We start from the raw sequence: 19,024 nt of genomic DNA, 5'->3' as shown, positions 1-19,024 counted from the left end.
AACGACAGTGTCATCTCCAAACAACCTAAGAGAGCTGCTCAGATTGTCTTGCAAATCATTTACATAGGTAAGGAACATCATTTACATAGGTAAGGAACAGCAAAGGGCCTATAACACTACCTTAGGGAACGCCAGAAATCACTTCTGTTTTATTTGATGACTTTCCATCAGTTACTGCGAACTGTGACCACTCTGACAGGAAACCATGAATCCAGTCACATAACTGAGATGGTGTGCAATTTCACTACAAGCTGCTTGTGTGGTACAGTGTCCAAAGCCATCCAGAAACGAGGAATCAATTTGAAATCCCTTGTCAGTAGCACTCAACACTTCATGCAAGTAAAGAGCTAGTTGTGTTTCACAATAACGGTGTTTTCGAAATGTGTGTTGACTGAGTGTCAATGGGCCATTTACAGGCACTAAGGCCCAACTGCAATCTTGTCTGAGGTGAGCAGCAGACATAACTGGAATGGGGGTATTGTGGGGCTGTGGAGGAGACATGGGATGGGGAGGGGGAAAGATAGTAGGATAGGGGTTGGGGTGGTGGATGGAAAAATGTTAATGCTGCCTGTTGGAGTGGTGTGCAGGGATGTGATAGGGACAGGTAGGTGCAGCATTGGGAGGCTGTGCTGGGGAGGAGGGGGAAGGGAGGTGGTGTGAAAGGGGAGAGGAGAGAGAAAGTAGCACCCAGAGATGACAGTGGCTGTGTGTGTGTGTGTGTGTGTGTGTGTGTATGAGACCTGTGCTTCTGTGAATTTTGTCAACAATGTAAGGAAAAGATAGATAGCTACTTAGTGTAAAAATGGCACGTCAAGTTGGAGACAGGCACAGTCAAGACACTTACACATTAGCTTTCAGCCACAGCCTTTGTCAGAAAAAGAAAGAAACACACACGCATTCATTCACACAGGTAAGCACACCCCACACCCTCCGCCCAACAGTTCCCACCACCTCTGTCCTATCATCTCCTCCCTGTTCTCATTTTCCACCCTGTTTGTGTGCCACCCGATGCCAACACATCCACCCATGTTTCCACAGTCCTCTCCTTTTTCACTCCATCCCTCCCCCCCATCCCCACCTCCCTGCCCCACAGCCTCCCAATGCTGCACCTGTTGGGAGTATAGTCGCTGCACACTCCACCACACAGTGCTCTTCTCTCCCTCCACCCATACACTGCTATCCCTTCCTTTTGCCCACCACCTCCAGATTGCTGTTTCTGTTCCACGCGAAACTTTCATTCTGGTCTGAGTTGCCGGAGATGGTGGTCATGTGTGCGTGAGGTGTGTTTGCTTGTGTGAATGAATGGGTGTGTGTGTTTCTCTTCCTTTTTCTGATGAAGGCTGTGACTGAAAGTTGATGTGTAAGTGTCTTTTAATTCTGCCTGTTTGCAACTTAACTTGCCAACTTTATGGTAAATAGCAATCTATCTTTTTCTTATATTGTTGTTCTTTATAGTTTTCAGTATTTCTATTTGCAGTACTTGGAGTTTTGTGTCTCTTTGTACTTTAGTAGTTTTCTCAACTGAATTTTTCTTTTGTCTCATTTAATATAAGGATTTAAAGGGGTTACTCTTGAAATTTGAGCTTGTTTCTTAAAACCTATAAATTTTTTTTTTTTTTTTTTTTTTTTTTTTGCATAAGGGTTTTTGCAAACTCATTGTTTCGATTTGTGCTGAGGTAAGTCGGTGGGCCTTGTGGCCTTTGCCATTTCACGCTTCTAAGTAACAATCACAGCAACTATAGTTTGCCGTTACAGCTTTTGCCAGAATGTCAGGATTCGTGTTTGGAAATCCACAGTGCTTTTGACAGTGTTGACAAATTATGTTGGTAGTGACACCAATTGACCTTTACATGACCTGACTGGGTGTTCCATGTGAATGTATTGAAAGTGCACTTGTCAGCTACCGTGATTAAGAAAGATATCACAAGAAAACAATTACAGGAGTTACACATCACCACATCTCGGTACATTGTACGTTGAAAAGTGTTTCAATATCTTCTCCCATTCTATAATGGCTCCAAGGAATTAATGTTGTTTTCTCCTACAGCTGAATTGGATATCTCCAGATTTCCTCTTTTCAGCAATGTACACCTTTCACAGATTGAATTTAGAGATGATAAAATGTACTTATAGAAAATGGAATAGAATCTTCAGTGGATATTGATTAATGTATCTAGAATTAATCCACTGTACAACTGTTATTTATGGAGAACATTATACTGCAAAACAGCTGGATAATAATTTCAAGCTTTATGATGCAAATCATTACCATGGCCAATTATAAACTAAGATCTTACATTCATCTTTTACATGCTACTCTTTATCATCATCATCATCATCCATGCAATCTCCCACTGCTCCGAGGCACTCCTTGAAACTGCATATGGTTGTTAACTGCTCCAGAACAGTACTTAGAAGAAGTATGATTTTCATTAGTAGGCATTGCTTGCTGCGTGGCGCATGATGCACGCTTCAGCAAGAAGAAAAATATGCAAAACACAACAAGCAATGGAATAAAAAAAATTTGTGATCTGTAGCTTAGTGAGAGGGAGTAAATGAGAGAGAGAGGGGGGGGGGGGGGGGGACCATATGCTAAAATCAGGATTTGTTGAAGTTGTCACCAATGATGACACTTTTCTCTCGAAGACAATGTTTTGGCATTACATTAAATGTATATTAAACTTGTTGTGACCAGTTGCTCTGATCTTTACAGGTCTGGTGTGACTTTGGAACAGCTAGATACGCTTAGAGCAATCCATGTGGCTGGTACGAAGGGGAAGGGGTCTGTTTGTGCCTTTTGTGATTCGCTTCTCAGGCAGTATGGACTTAAAACTGGCTTCTTCTCATCGCCTCATCTGGTGGCGGTGCGGGAGAGGATTAGAATTAATGGAAAGCCCCTCAGTCAAGAGGACTTTACACAGCACTTCTGGAATGTCTATAATAAACTGCATCTCCAGAAGGTAAGTTAAAATGGCCTCATTTTAACTATTTTCTTTGAAATTTTTGCATATCCTAATTTTTATATGTAGTAATGAGGCAAATAGTTATCGCAGTATCTACTTAAAGCGACCAAACTAAGTTCATTATTGTGTTCGGGAGATACTGTTGCTTCATTCAATTGTTTCATTCCCTGTCACAGAAGAAGGGGAAAAATTGTGAGTAATATAACCTTAGTTTCACAAGCTCCCACAATGTAGATGGAAGTAAGTGGTGCTCAGCACACACAGAATAGGCCACTGCTTTATGACCCAATGCTCCCTTTTTAACACATTGGAGACCAGCCACTTAGAAGAATGTTGAGCCTAGGAAACTGGTCATTTTTGCTGTTATTTAAAACATTGCTGGCACATAGGTAATTTAAGAGTAATACATACTAAAAAAAATCAGAGTTCAAGATTCATTTTTCATATTTACTTTAGTTCTTTGATAGATTATAAACTGTAAAATACGGATGACAGAAAGTATAACTATCCTTTCAAGAAAAAAGTTCAAGGTCGGTTATTGAGCAAGTTCTTCCTCTTGAGCTTCCAAAAATTTCTCGTTCACTCAACATATGTGATGTATTTGTACCAGAATTACAGTAAATTGAGAAACTGAATGAGTACGCACACGAAATTATGTCAGTGTGATCACAGTCGGCTCTGCCATTCATGACAGCAGCTGTTATGTTTGGTACTGTTTCTCTCAAAATAATTCTAGAAATTGACAACAGCAGGCAGCAACAGTCAAGGGACAGTTTGCAAGATGTCCGTACATTGTGTTCATATTAAATCAGTGCAGTTTTTAAGAAGTAGGTGGCTTGCGCATTGAGAAAATTGCGGCCTGACCTGTACTCGGGCACGATCTTTGTAACACAATGTTGTGGCCCGAGCTACGCTCGGGCTCGATCTCCAAAGTATTAAACAGGAATGCCAACCAGTATGCAATGTGTACAGTGCAACATGTATACCTATTATTGTTACTAGGCAGGTTTTATTTGTTGGGAATAGAGCAGCCTTGTTGTTGGGGTCCCTCCAAAATTATGCACAGTGCTGATTTCCACATGCCCAGTGTGTGTGGTACACAGGCCCATGCGTGTGGTTCTGAAGACTCTGCAGCCAAGTGCAACTCGCCAGCAGTCCGGCCACGTTGATATGCTTTGCTGGCCTGCCATGAGCTCGCTGAGTTGGTCACTCACCATGCCACTCTACAAAGTCCTTACATATCCTCCTTTATTTTTAGTTTCAGTAACTATGCAGGGACAGGTTGGCAATGGTTTCAGTGAATGTTAGAGCCTCCATGCTTCAGTGTAGTCCCAGTGTATTCATATTTTATTCTTTCCAGACATTTACAATATATATATTTCTTGTGTTATATGGGTATATGGCAGCAATAAGAATTATAAATCATTAATATGAATATTTCTTTTTTTACTTCCAAATAGTGAAAATGAAGCATACGATGACAGAATTAATATAATTGCCATCTTATAGGATGAAACCACTGATAATCGCAATGCAAGAATCCATTGATGCACAGTAGGAATCAAGTAGAACATAACACCAAAGTCATATTTTCTATCCGTAAGTTTTGGACAGTTGCAGACAAGACACAAAGTGCGACGCAACACAGGTAATGGGCTAGAGTGCTTGATGGTGTAATGGAAGGGCACAGTGCAGTAGGCTCTCCTGCTAGCCCTCTGCCTGTGGAACTCAGCTTGCTAGGTGAGCCAGCTTGGGCAAGCTGAAACTTGCACTGTTGATGACCATAGCCTCCTCACTAAGGTGTTAAGAGGAAATATTAATGTGTGGCAGAGTGGCTGTCTCACCCAGTTTTCTTACCAAGTGAGCAGCTAGGTACATTAATAAGAAGTGATATTCAGTCCTCCATTTCTTAGCTTTGCTTACATTCACTGTGAATTTTATTAATTACTTTGATCTCCTACTATTTCTACTTCCCACACTTCCTTCCATTTCCAAATTAACTATTCCTCGGTGTGTCAGGATGAGTCCTATCAACCTATCCCTTTGTTTAGTCAAATTTTACCATAATTTTCCTAAACCAGATCAAGCCGTAAATACAGTTAGCAGGTTTTAGTAGATATACTGAGGTGAAGAGGCTTACTAATGGGGAGAGCTGCATCAAACCAGTCTTTGAACTGAAGGTCACAACAGTAATGATACTATGAGAATCGAAATAAAAGTGTTCAGAAGTTGTCTCCATTATGCATTATTATTTATATCAACATCTACATGATTACTCTGCATTTCACAGTTAAGTACTTGGCAGATGGTTCATGAATGATCGTTTCTCCCTATGTGGGTGGGTGCCAGCAAAATATTTTCAAACTTTGGGGAGAAAGTTGATGATTGAAATTTCACAAGAAGATCCTGTCGCAACAAAAAACTCATTTATTTTAATGATTGCCACCCCAGTTTGTGTATCTTATCTGTTGCACTCTCTTGATTATTTTGTGATAATACAAAACCAAGCTGCCCCCCAAACTTTTTTGGTGTCCTCTGTCAATCCTCTCTGTTGCAGCTCCCACATCGCACAACAGTACTCCAGAAGAGAGCAAACAAGCACAGTGTAAGCAGTCTCTTTAGTAGACATGTCACATTTTGTAAGTGTTCTGCCAAAAAGATCAGAGTCTTGGTTTATCATCCCCAAAACATTATCTGTGTGTTCGTTCAAATTTGAGTTATTCATAATCGCAATCCCCAAGTAATTAGCTGAACTTTCAGGCTTTAGGTTTGTGTGATTTATCATACAAGCGAAATTAAATGGATTCCTTGTACTATTCATGTGGGTGATTTCACACTTTTCATTATTTAGTCAATTGGCACTGTTTGCACTGTACAGATATCTTGCCTAAATCATTTTGCTATTGGTTTTGAGCATCTGATGACTTTACAAGACAGTAGATGACAGCACCACCTACAAACAATCTGAAGGATACTCACATTATCTCGTAAATCATTTTTGTAGATCAGGAACAGCAGAGCGCCTGTGACACTTCCTTGGGGAACTCCAGGTATCACTTCTGTTCTGCTCGATGACTTTTCATTGATTACTATGTTCTGTCTGACAGGAAATTACTAATTCAGTCGCACAACTGAGATGATACGTCTTAGATACACAATTTGATTAGAAGTTGCTTGTGAAGAATGATGTCCAAAGCCTTATGGAAATCTAAGAATATGGAATCAATTTGACTTCCCCCGTTGATAGCCCTCATTACTTAATAAAGAGAGAATTCTGTTTCACATGATCGATATTTTCTGAAACCGTGTTGGCTACTTGTTAGTAAATCACTTTCTTCAAGGTACTCCATAATATTCAAACACAGAATGTGTTTCAAAATCCCACTGCATATCGATATTAGTGATATAGATGTGTAATTCAGTGGATTACTGGTATTTCCTTTCTTTGCTGTTGTTATGACTGGTGAAACTTATCAGTCATTAGGTACGGAACTTTTCATGAGCAAGCAGCTGTATATGATCATTAAGTATGGGGCAATTGTACCAGCTTACTCTGAAAGGAGGCTGACTGGTATACAATCTGGACCAGAGGCCTTGCCAAGTGATTTTAGCTGCTTAACTACACCAAAGATTACTGCTTCAAAGTTACTCATGTTGGCAGTTGTTCTTTATTCGAATTGGAGTACTTACTTCGTTATCTTTAATGAAGGAATTTTGGAAAACAGTATGGAATGAGTCTGCTTTAGTGACACTGCCATCAGTAACATCATCATTGTTATCGTGCAGGGAAGATACTGATTGCCTCTTGCTGCTGGTGTTTTTTAGGTATGACCAGAATCTCTTTGATTGTTCTGTCAGATTTCAAGACAGTTTCATTGAGGAAGCTATTGAAAGCATCTCACATTGAAGTTCATTCTAAATTTCAAATTTCTGTAAAACTTTGTCAATCTTGGTATTGTGTGTTATTTTAAATTTGGGATGCTTTTTTCCAGTGTTCTGTTCTGACCTGTTCAGTGTACCATGGGGAATCAGTGGCATCTCTTATTAATTTATTTTGTGTACATCTCTAATTGCAGTCAAAACATTTTTTTTTTAAATTCAAACCACATCTGGACTATGCTTACTTAGTCAGATTGGAAGGATTGGAGACTGTCTCTTAGGAAGGTATCAAGAGAATTTTTATCTGCTTTTTTTAATTAGATGTATTTTGTGTGAATTTTTGAGGTTTGGATGTTACAATATTCAGTCTTGCTGCAACAACCTCATGGTCACTAATCCCTATATCTGTGGTGGTGATCCCTATTTGCTCATGGTTATTTGTTGCTCCCCCCCATGAACCATGGACCTTGCCGTTGGTGGGGAGGCTTGCGTGCCTCAACGATACAGATAGCCGTACCATAGGTGCAACCACAACGGAGGGGTATCTGTTGAGAGGCCAGGCAAACGTGTGGTTCCTGAAGAGGAGTAGCAGCCTTTTCAGTAGTTGCAGGGGCAACAGTCTGGATGAATGACTGATCTGGCCTTGTAACGCTAACCAAAACGGCCTTGCTGTTGTGGTACTGCGAATGGCTGAAAGCAAGGGGAAACTACAGCCGTAATTTTTCCCGAGGGCATGCAGCTTTACTGTATGATTAAATGATGATGGCATCCTCTTGGGTAAAATATTCCGGAGGTAAAGTAGTCCCCCATTCGGATCTCCGGGCAGGGACTACTCAGGAGGACGTCGTTATCAGGAGAAAGAAAACTGGCGTTCTACAGATCGGAGCATGGAATGTCAGATCCCTTAATCAGGCAGGTAGGTTAGAAAATTTAAAAAGGGAAATGGATAGGTTAAAGTTAGATATAGTGGGAATTTGTGAAGTTCGGTGGCAGGAGGAACAAGACTTTTGGTCAGGTGAATACAGGGTTATAAATAAAAAAATCAAATAGGGGTAATGCAGGAGTAGGTTTAATAATGAAAGGAGTGCGGGTAAGCTACTACAAACAGCATAGCGAACGCATTATTGTGGCCAAGATAGATGAGAAGCCCACGCCTACTACAGCAGTACAAGTTTATATGCCAACTAGCTCTGCAGATGATGAAGAAATTGATGAAATGTATGATGAGATAAAAGAAATTATTCAGGTAGTGAAGGAAGACGAAAATTTTATAGTCATGGGTGACTGGAATTCGAGTGTAGGAAAAGGAAGAGAAGGAAACATTGTAGGTGAATATGGATTGGGGCTAAGAAATTAAAGAGGAAGCCGTCTGGTAGAATTTTGCAACCCAGGGAGAGCATAAGGGAACAATTGACAGGAATGGGGGAAAGAAATACAGTAGAAAAAGAATGGGTAGCTTTGAGGGATGAAATAGGGAAGGTAGCAGAGGATCAAGTAGGTAAAAAGACGAGAACTAGTAGAAATCCTTGGGTAACAGAAGAGATACTGCATTTAATTGATGAAAGGAGAAAATACAAAAATGCAGTAAATGAAGCAGGCAAAAAGGAATAAGGATGTAGAGGCTTATCTCATGAGGGGTAAGATAGATACTGCCTACAGGAAAATTAAAGAGACCTTTGGAGAAAAGAGAACCACTTGCATGAATATCAAGAGCTCAGATGGAAACCCAGTTCTAAGCAAAGAAGGGAAAGCAGAAAGGTGGAAGGAGTATATAGAGGGTCTATACAGGGGCGATGTACTTGAGGACAATATTATGGAAATGGAAGAGGATGTAGATGAAGATGAAATGGGAGATATGATACTGCGTGAAGAGTTTGACAGTGCACTGAAAGACCTAAGTCGAAACAAGGCCCCGGGAGTAGACAACATTCCATTAGAACTACTGACAGCCTTGGGAGAGCCAGTCCTGACAAAACTCTACCATCTGGTGAGCAAGATGTACGAGACAGGCGAAATTCCCTCAGACTTCAAGAAGAATATAATAATTCCAATCCCAAAGAAAGCAAGTGTTGACAGATGTGAAAATTACCGAATTATCAGTTTAATAAGTCACAGCTGCAAAATACTAACGCGAATTCTTTACAGACGAATGGAAAAACTGGTAGAAGCCGACCTCGGGGAAGATCAGTTTGGATTCCGTAGAAATGTTGGAACACGTGAGGCAATACTGACCCTACGACTTATCTTAGAAGAAAGATTAAGGAAAGGCAAACCTACGTTTCTAGCATTTGTAGACTTAGAGAAGGCTTTTGAGAATGTTGACTGGAATACTCTCTTTCAAATTCTAAAGGTGGCAGGGGTAAAATACAGGGAGCGAAAGGCTATTTACAATTTGTACAGAAACCAGATGGCAGTTATAAGAGTCGAGGGGCATGAAAGGGAAGCAGTGGTTGGGAAGGGAGTGAGACAGGGTTGTAGCCTCTCCCCGATGCTATTCAATCTGTATATTGAGCAAGCAGTAAAGGAAACAAAAGAAAAATTCAGAGTAGAAATTAAAATCCATGGAGAAGAAATAAAAACTATGAGGTTCGCCGTAGACACTGTAATTCTGTCAGAGATAGCAAAGGACTTGGAAGAGCTGTTGACCAGAATGGACAGTGTCTTGAAAGGAGGGTATAAGATGAACATCAACAAAAGCAAAATGAGGATAATGGAATGTAGTCGAATTAAGTTGGTTAATGCTGAGGGAATTAGATTAGGAAGTGAGACACTTAAAGTAGTAAAGGAGTTTTGCTATTTGGGGAGCAAAATAACTGATGATGGTCGAAGTAGAGAGGATATAAAACGTAGACTGGCAATGGCAAGGAAAGCGTTTCTGAAGGAGAGAAATTTGTTAACATCGAGTATTGACTTAAGTGTCAGAAAGTCGTTTCTGAAAGTATTTGTATGGAGTGTGGCCATGTATGGAAGTGAAACATGTACGATAAATAGTTTAGACAAGAAGAGAATAGAAGCTTTCGAAATGTGGTGCTACAAAAGAATGCTGGAGATTAGATGGGTAGATCACATAACTAAGGAGGAGGTATTGAATAGAATTGGGGAGAAGAGGAGTTTGTGGCACAACTTGACTAGAAGAAGGGATCGGTTGGTAGGACATGTTCTGAGGCATCAAGGGATCACCAATTTAGTATTGGAGGGCAGCGTGGAGGGTAAAAATTGTAGAGGGAGACCAAGAGATGAATACACTAAGCAGATTCAGAAGGATGTAGGTTGCAGTAGGTACTGGGAGATGAAGAAGCTTGCACAGGATAGAGTAGCATGGAGAGCTGCATCAAACCAGTCTCAGGACTGAAGACCACAACAACAACAACATATTTGTTGCTAAGAAGTCAACTACGTTTTCGCAATCCAAGTGGGCTCCTGAACTAGTTCATCAAAATAATTTCTGAGAAAGCAGTCAGTACTACGGATTATGTTTTATACCTATCACACACTTTAAACATGTATTTTTGCCAACATATCAAAGGTGAATTAAAGTCAGCACTAACTGTAATTGTTTGAGTGGGGTGCCTATTTGAAATGACACTCGAGTTTCCTCTTAAATCTTCAGCAGCTGTATCATATGAGCCTGGAGGTTCGTAAAAGGAACAAATTATTAATTTATTCTTGTTGTCAAGCATAACCTTTACCTATACTAACTTACGGTAACTATCTATCTCAATTTCATTGCTTCTGACAGCAATAAACACTCCACGACCAACTGAATTTAATCTATCCTTTCTGAACACGGTTAGGCCTTTTGTAAAAATTTCCGCTGAACTTATTTCCGTACCTATAATGATTTGAGCTTTAGTGCTTTCTGTCAGTGCTTGAAGCTCTGGTTCTTTCCCAACATAGCTATGACAATTTACAACTGTAGTACCAATGACATTCTTTTCGAGGAACACTATTGATAAATTTAGAGAATCGACATTTGAAGGTGACTGCTGAATGATTTTACTACCGCCAATATACATTCCGTGTAAGGACCACAAAGATAAGATATGAGAAATTAGAGCCCTTATAGAGGCATAAAGACAGTTGTTTTTCCCTCTCTCTATTTTCAAGTGGAACTGGGAAGGAAATGAGTAGTAATGGTATAGGGTACCCTCTGCAACGCACTGTACATTGGCTTGCGGAGTATCGATGTAGATGCAAATTGCTGCTAGATCTTCTTTGTACTTTGTTTGCTGGGCGCCCTTTTAGACTGACACCCTTTCTGTGATTTCCTGAAACCCTCTACCTCTTTACCAAAGGGCCACTGTCGGTTCTGCTGACGATGCTGCAGATGGTTAGCTCCACCTTCATCTTGCAAGCAAGTCTTTACCACTTTAGCTATCCCCCTGAAACCAGAGAGAATCTCTTCCAATACAAAGCGACCGACATCGTTAGTACCAACACCAGCCACCACTTGCAGTTGGCAGTACCCTGTTCTGTTCATGGCATACCTTTATGAGAGAGCAAGTTTATTAAGTGCTAGAGTTATAACTAGCATGCCTAGCTGGTTTTGGTATTATAGTTTTGCTCAATACTACTGTGGAATTTACTTGAGCAACTCATATCAACCAGTTTATGTTTCCCTCAATTATTTCTTTTTTTACTTGAAACTCATATATGCCAATGGCTATGTTGATTTTAGGGCATTCGAGGGCATGATTATCAGCACCATTCTTGACTATATTAATTCAGGAAACGAACAAAGTCATTCTCCACAAGCAGACTTACTGTCACAGAGTTCCATTGAGGCACACTAGCTCATTTTCAGAGACCCTCTAGTACCACCAACACTTTAGAGAACAAAGAAGACCATCTCTTTGGGCCACATTTGTGAGGAGAGCCAACCCTCTCAGCCCCAACAATGCCAACAGTTGGATGTTGGAGGGTTATCAGAGGTTGACAACACTCCAAGGCATTCACTTTGAGTGTTAGAAAACTAACAGTGATGGAATAGGGGTGTTGTGAATAGTGATGAGCAGTTAACAGAGCATGGTGTTGAACAGACAAGAAGAAAATAGAAACATTTGGAATTAGATTACATTCAGTTTTTGTTCCGTAGACCCAAAAATGAGATGTTTCCCACAAGTGTGGAACATGTCAGAAAGTATGACATAAAAGACATAGATTATTCGAGTATAATACTCACTTCCGTGATCATTTGTCAGGAGATTGTCAAAATATGTAGATTTATTACAGAAAATGGGAACTGCTAGTATTTGCAGAATTAATACACTGTCAGAATGAAACATAATTATGCACTTTTAATAAATTCATCATACACAAAATACCTAATTTTGACTGTTGTGGTCAAATGCTGACAAAACTGAAATCTAGCAGACATTTTTACGTAAATTGGTCTTACAGACCCTGTTAAGACATTCATCTATATAGTGGAAGGAGTTGCATGCCAAAAAGTCTTTCAAACTCTGTTTTACCCGAAACCAAGTTTTTAATGGTTGCTGGCAATTTATTGAAAACATGTGTTCCTGGATATTGGACCCCATTTTGGTCCAAGGTAAGTGATTTTAGGTCTTCGGGACATATTATTTGCAACAAATTTCATTGAGGAGTATGCTGAGAAGCAGTGGTTAGAATACCCTGTTTCTTGAACAGGTTTCTACATGATGTTCTTGAATTTACACTACACATGGGTATCATTATATATGTTTTTGCACTCTAAAAACTTTTTTCACTTTGACATGTTACTCCGCAATATGATCCAACATGAAATAATAGAATGAAAGTAAGCAAAGTATGCAATTTTTTTCTGTTTCCTACATCTGACACCATTCTCACTGCAAGTTGCAGACTTGTTTAGGTGCTTCAGCAATTCTGTGGTATGCCCTTCCCAAATGAATTTATTACGGAGATATAATCCCGGAAATTTTACACAGTCAGCCTCTTGTATCTGCATCTCTTGATATGCTACATACATGCTAAAAGGAAATCTCTTACACGTTGTGAACTGCATTTAGCCGGTCTTTTCAAAGTTTAATTAAAGTGAATTAGCTTTAAACCATTTATTAATGTTATTAAAAATTTGATCAGTAGCCATTTCTAAATCTGTACTTGACTTGCTAAGAATTGCAATGTTTGTATCATCTGCAAACAAAACAAACTTAGCATCTGGCTCTATAACTGACAAGAGATCATTATTGTACACAAGAAAAAGCAACAGACCCAAGATGGAACCTTGAGGAATACCACATGTAATTGATTCCCAGAGAGATGAAGACTAAGTGCTTACTCCACAGGCATTTCACGATGACACCCTTTGTTTCCTATTGTTAGGTAGGACTCGAACCATTTTGCAACACTGCCGGTGACACCGTAATATTATAATTTACTGAAGAGAATGCTGTGATTGACACAGTCAACGGCCTATGCAGAAAATGCCAGTAGCCTCTAACGAGTTAAGTACATTCTCATTGTATGTGTATATAGCTTTTTCTATATCAGAGCCCTTAAGGAACCCAAACTATGACTTTGACAGTATATTATTTGCAGTCAGATGGGCTTGAACACAACCTTTTCAAATATTTTTCAAAAAGCCAGCAAAAGTGAAATTGGTCAGTAGTTCAAAGGTATTTTGCTATCCTCCTTCTTGTAACGAGGCTTAGCTTCAGCATATTTTAGTCAGTCTGGAAAGGTTCTGCTGATAAGAGATTGTTTACACAAATAACTTAAAATAGAACTCAACCGACATGAACAGTTTTTGATTAACTTCATTGACACGTTATCATAACTTTGATTGTAAGGATTTTATGGTGGATGCTATTTCTTTGGGAGTAGTTAGTGTCATTTCCATTTCACAGAAGTTATTTGTAGGGACTGGTCTCTGATATTCCACTGCACTGTGCACTGAACCTGATAAGCCCAAACTGTTAGTTATGGAGTCAAAGTATTTGTTTAAGAGGTTTACAGCACTATATGCATTTGTTACCAATGTCTCATTTATTTTTAGAGGTATCTGTTCCTCTTTCTTTCTGGCCCCACCTGTCTCTGTCTTCACTAGATCCCATGTAGTTTTTATTATGTTGTCTGATGTAATTAGTTTTTTCTCATAATGAAGCTGCTTAGATTTCTTGATTACTTGCTTCAATATTTTGCAATATTCTTTGTAATGTGTTACAATGCTGACATCAGAGCTGTTTGTAGACAGTAGATACAGTCTCCATTTTGTCTCACATGATATCTCTGTTCTTTGTGTAATCCATGGTTTATTTGTTTGCATCTGTTTGATTTGAGTTACCTGTGAGAGAAAACAATTTTCAAATGAGGAAGTAACTTTCATAGTTGTTTTGTAATATGACTACTTTTTCCCTAAATTTGTCTACAAAGATATTATTAGTAGCAGTCTTTGAGCATTTACTGCAAAGTTAACAGCAGGAATTAAATCAAATGATAGCGTTATTGGTTGCAATGAATGTTCATTGACAGAAATTTCAACAAATCCACATTAAAATCACTAGCGACCACTATTTCCTTGTTTTTTACTGTAAGGTGTGATGACAGAGCTTCCAGATTTTTTATGAAGAGGTTAAAGTTTCCTGAAGGTGCTCTGTATATACTTACTATTATGCAGGACTTATTGTGAAATGCTGCTTCTGTTGCACAAGCTTTTAAGTGCTGCTCTTAGCAAAATTTAATAATATCAATATTCTTGAAAGTAAAACGGTTTCTGACAGATGTGGCAGCTCCTCTTTTCTCCATGTTTTCTCTACAGAAGTAAGAGGATAACTTAAATCTTGTAACATTTAACGTATCTACACCAGTGGTCACATAATGTTCAGAGAGGCAGAGCATATTAAACTGGTTTGCCCAACTCTTAATTCTTCAATACAAATCATGGTAAGCAACTCATTAAGCTTACCCCCTCAGTCCTCAGATATTCTGATGCAATAAGGGTAACTAATTTTGTGCACTGGCTGAATTACAACTGGATGAACCTAATTTTTCTGTCAATTTCTGAACATTTCCAGTTTTGGTTAGGAGCTGCTTTCATGAATTGTGTACATTAAAATTTGCTTTCTGGCTGCCTGTTTTAACATCTGAACATCTTTTGGTCCTGCCCTTCATACCCTAAAAAATATGCTGTTCTGTCACTTGTAACCACTGTTTCTTTACCACATATGCTAGTGCCCCCCCCCCCCCCCACCCTCCCCACCTTAAGTTATTTGCTATTAGCCAAGACAGTTTTCCCGTCTCTTTCCTGTTGAGGTGAAGGCCATGCCTAATATCATCGAACTACTGATAGTCAGTCAACAGGAACCACACCGATATGAAACACCATACCTGATCCAAGCAGCCATTCCACCTCTAAATTAATTCTCCTAACAGAAGAGTTTAAATGAGGCTGGTCATGTGCCTCTGAACAGATACTAGGCCAACACCAGTATGTCTTGTTGCTGAAGGTATCTTTACTAGGTCACTTTCAGTCTAATACTTAGTGTTCCTGTCTGAGCTGTTGTCTGCCCCATCCGCTATTACCATGGCATCTTCCTTTGTGAAGTCTTTGCAAAGTGAACCTGCATCCTCTATCACCTGACCCAGACTTGCTCTGGGATTAAAAGAACTTATGACCTGGTAAGCTGACCCTACGTCATCCTGCAACAGTTGGCCAACATCTCTACCATCCAAATTACCTAACAACAAAACTTTCTTTTTTTCATATCTTTTTCTGACTTTTCATTTCTCACTTTTCAAAAGTTTGTTGTGTCTTGTCTACTCCTACATCTACTCGGGGCTCATCAGTTTCCAACTGTGGCAACAGATCAAACATGTTTTTCACATTAACAACAAAACTGTCTGAGAATGTCCTATTCCTATTTCCTCTATAACCTGTTGCCACTTCCCACCTCTTTTCTCTTCTCTCCCATTAATCTTTCCAGATCTTATTTTGCCTTATCTAGTTCCACCTGAAGGTCAGCAGTCTCCTCCTCCTGTTCCACTATCTGCCTATCTCTATAGCAAATCCTACAAAACCTATAAGCCTTGTTTATCTCTCTAATTCCCACACCACTACAGTCACCCACATGAAAGAAACTGCAACAACCCTCACACCACACCCCAGAACTAACAGTTCTATGCAAATCATACACTTCTCACTCATGCCAAACAAATTTCAGTTTTAGTCTAAAGTAAACAAGACTAACTTCCTGGTCTACTCAATTAATATCTTAAATTTCTTAGAAAGTTCAGGCCTAAAGTTTGGATACTAATTCAAAACTTCAATAGAAATAGAAACAATTAAGTCTGTATTGTCTGTGATGAAACAAAAGTAAACAAAGAAGTAAGCCTACACTATATGAACTTTGCACTTATTTATAAACTTTTTCACTTTGACTGTCTACTATAGTGTCAAAGAAAAATTAAAAATTTGTGTTCATCATAAAAGAAAAAGACTATCATTACTTAATAAAACAGTTAGATTTCAGAGAAAAATTGTTTTTCAATCTCTTTGAGGATTTACTCTAGGTTTCGTTGCTTGTCTGTTTTAATATGGGTTTGATATTTTGTTGTGGCAAAAGTATCGTGTGAATATATCCTTGTTGTATTTGGTGATGCTTTTAATAGCCAATGTCCTGGGCACTTTATTTACTGACTTTTTTTTTAATATCATGGGACTGACCTAAGTTTAATAAACAACTGTGTTAAGTTGAGGTATAGTTTCAGTAATAGTTGACTTGATTACTCTATATTCGCATTTTTGTGCTATAGCTAATTACAATTTAAATCAAAGTTTTAATGACTAATGTCTAAATACTGATTGGAATGTTGAAATACCGTTGCATGCCAATGTTAGCACATGTTTCATGCTGAAGGCACTGTATATTCAGGAATATTGGTTTTGACAAAAGGACTAGTTCACTCCTATTACATTTGATGTAACACTATTTATTTTCGTTTTACAAATCATGGTGTAACATTTGCGTAAACCAAGATGGAATAGCAGGTGAGCGTTTAGTGTATAATGAGGGTATAATGATGTTGCTGGAGTACTGGTGGTGCATTTTCCTAATCATCATTACCAAATGTATGGTTAAGTTACCATTGTGGACATTTGATGTGAATGTCAAAGGTTTATTTCAATTTATTTTTGTATTATTCGACTAATGTTCTTGAATGTTTTTAATGTCTTAAACATAATTGTAAATTCTGGGGTTAATACCTCACATCTAATGTTGTACATAATACTAAGAATAGGAGCATATGAATCTTCATATGATTACCATGAGTATAAGTAATATTTTCTCACATCTGTACCTGAAATACGCTGTGTAATTGTCCCTATAGAAGGGCACTAATGTTTTATATCTTGCTATTGTTTGCTTGTAACTCCTATTAGTATTTAAAGGCCACATTAATTTTTGAGTATAATTGTGACAGAAATAATTTTCAAAATATAATAACTGTTTTGTTTTCTGATCGGTAGCAATAACATATTGATGTTGATGATGGTACCTCGATTACTGGTGATACAAAGATTGTAGGCCAAAGATTGTATCTTTGATGTTTAGTTGTAATACATCACTCTTCAGAATGTTACCATGGTTACTTTGTGGGATTCCTGCTAAACATTTTTGCCTAATGGTTGTTACACACAGGGCCCATAGAAGGCCTCGCACATATTCTTATACATTAATAGCTTATTTTCTTTTCTTTTCTTTTTTCTCAGTTTTAAGTTTTATGTTATGGTTTGATAAGACATATTTGTATTTTTGATATACGTATGGTCTGGAAGTAAATATTGTACACAAATAATTGTATTTAGACTTTATTTAATGTGTTTTATGGCCATTGACTGACAGTGATGTAGGCTGGAGACGCTGGGCAGAGCTTCCACTATTTAAGCGATGTAAATTGCTTGTCATGCAACAGTGGTTATATGCCACCTAGCAGACTCCCATGGGTACAGCTGTCTGTCTGCTATTTTTTATTTTTGTGCTTGTAGTTTACATTCCTCTAAGTACATTCATGTTAATCTCATCACAGAATAAGCAGTCGGATGATAACTAGAACAGTGATCGAATTCAGTCACTAGAAAATTCATAAACATCTTTATGTGGTTGGGACTGTTTTATTATATAAAATTTTTGTATTCCTTTTCGTTACTTTGTGTATTCAGCAACTCTCAGAAATGCATATACATGAGGTTACACTGGAAACAAAATATCAGGTCTCCTGTAAGTGAATGTTTGAAGAGCCGTGTTTGTCTAATGCAAATGTGTCACTAAGTAATAAACATATATAACACTATGACTGCACATTTTGAACTAAATGTATGAATGTTTTCAGGAAAGTGATACTGATATGCCACCCTACTTCAAATTCCTGACAATAATGGCATTTAATGTGTTCCTACATGAAAAGGTGGATGTAGCAATTGTTGAAGTCGGTATAGGTGGTGAATATGATTGTACTAATGTTTTAAGGTAAGTCCTACCAGTTGTAAATTTCTTTTCTCTAGTAGTATTATGAAGAGGATAGTTGCTACTCACTATATAGCGGAGATGCTGAGTCACAGATAGGCACAACAAAAAGCCTGTCACAGAATAAGCTTCCGGCCAACAAAGCCTTTGTCAAAAATAGACCCCCCTCCCCCCACACACATGGGTTTTGGTACTCAAAAATAGCCTTGATTGCCTGACTGGGCAGATTAACCTTAAATGCGAACAATTACAATATTTACTATACTATCATCTCTGTTTTTAGCAACTGCCTATGTCATTAAAATTGCAATGCACACACACACACACACACACACACACACACACACACACACACACACTCACACTATGTTAATATTTTCTATAAATATTTAGTTACGTTATATCATCACACCAACAGCTTGTACCCCTTGTCAGCTTGAAACTATATTTACATCAACTACTGGCACAAATTGTACACCATCTGCATATTTTAAAGCATTAACCAATGTATAAGCCCAATCTTTAGGCAGTTATTACATGTTACAGATGTAATCTTAAGACCCCTTGCTTTGTAAAGTTTGCTCTCACACAATCACTCTTTCCACCCTATCTCCCTCTCTCTTTCTGTTTCTCTTTTTCTCCCTCTGTCTCTCCCCCAATCCCTTACTTCATGGCTCATACCCCTGTAATAGACCTAGATGCAAGACCTGTCCC

The 19,024-nt window shown here is 38.6% G+C and overlaps 1 protein-coding gene across 1 annotated transcript in view; it reads left to right on the top strand.

Moving 5' to 3' along the window:
* The window catches only part of LOC126252624 (folylpolyglutamate synthase, mitochondrial-like), a 133,688-nt gene that overhangs the window by 59,741 nt on the left and 54,923 nt on the right, over window positions 1–19,024 (top strand). The window contains exons 4-5 of the mRNA XM_049953525.1: window positions 2,714–2,960; window positions 18,177–18,313. Of these exons, the coding sequence (XP_049809482.1) occupies window positions 2,714–2,960; window positions 18,177–18,313 (384 nt within the window). The remainder of the gene's footprint in view (window positions 1–2,713; window positions 2,961–18,176; window positions 18,314–19,024) is intronic.

The sequence above is a fragment of the Schistocerca nitens genome, chromosome 4 (genome assembly GCF_023898315.1).
Source record: "Schistocerca nitens isolate TAMUIC-IGC-003100 chromosome 4, iqSchNite1.1, whole genome shotgun sequence".
In the NCBI taxonomy this organism is placed as follows: Eukaryota; Metazoa; Arthropoda; class Insecta; order Orthoptera; family Acrididae; genus Schistocerca; species Schistocerca nitens.
This window is presented reverse-complemented; position numbering and strand designations above follow the sequence as displayed.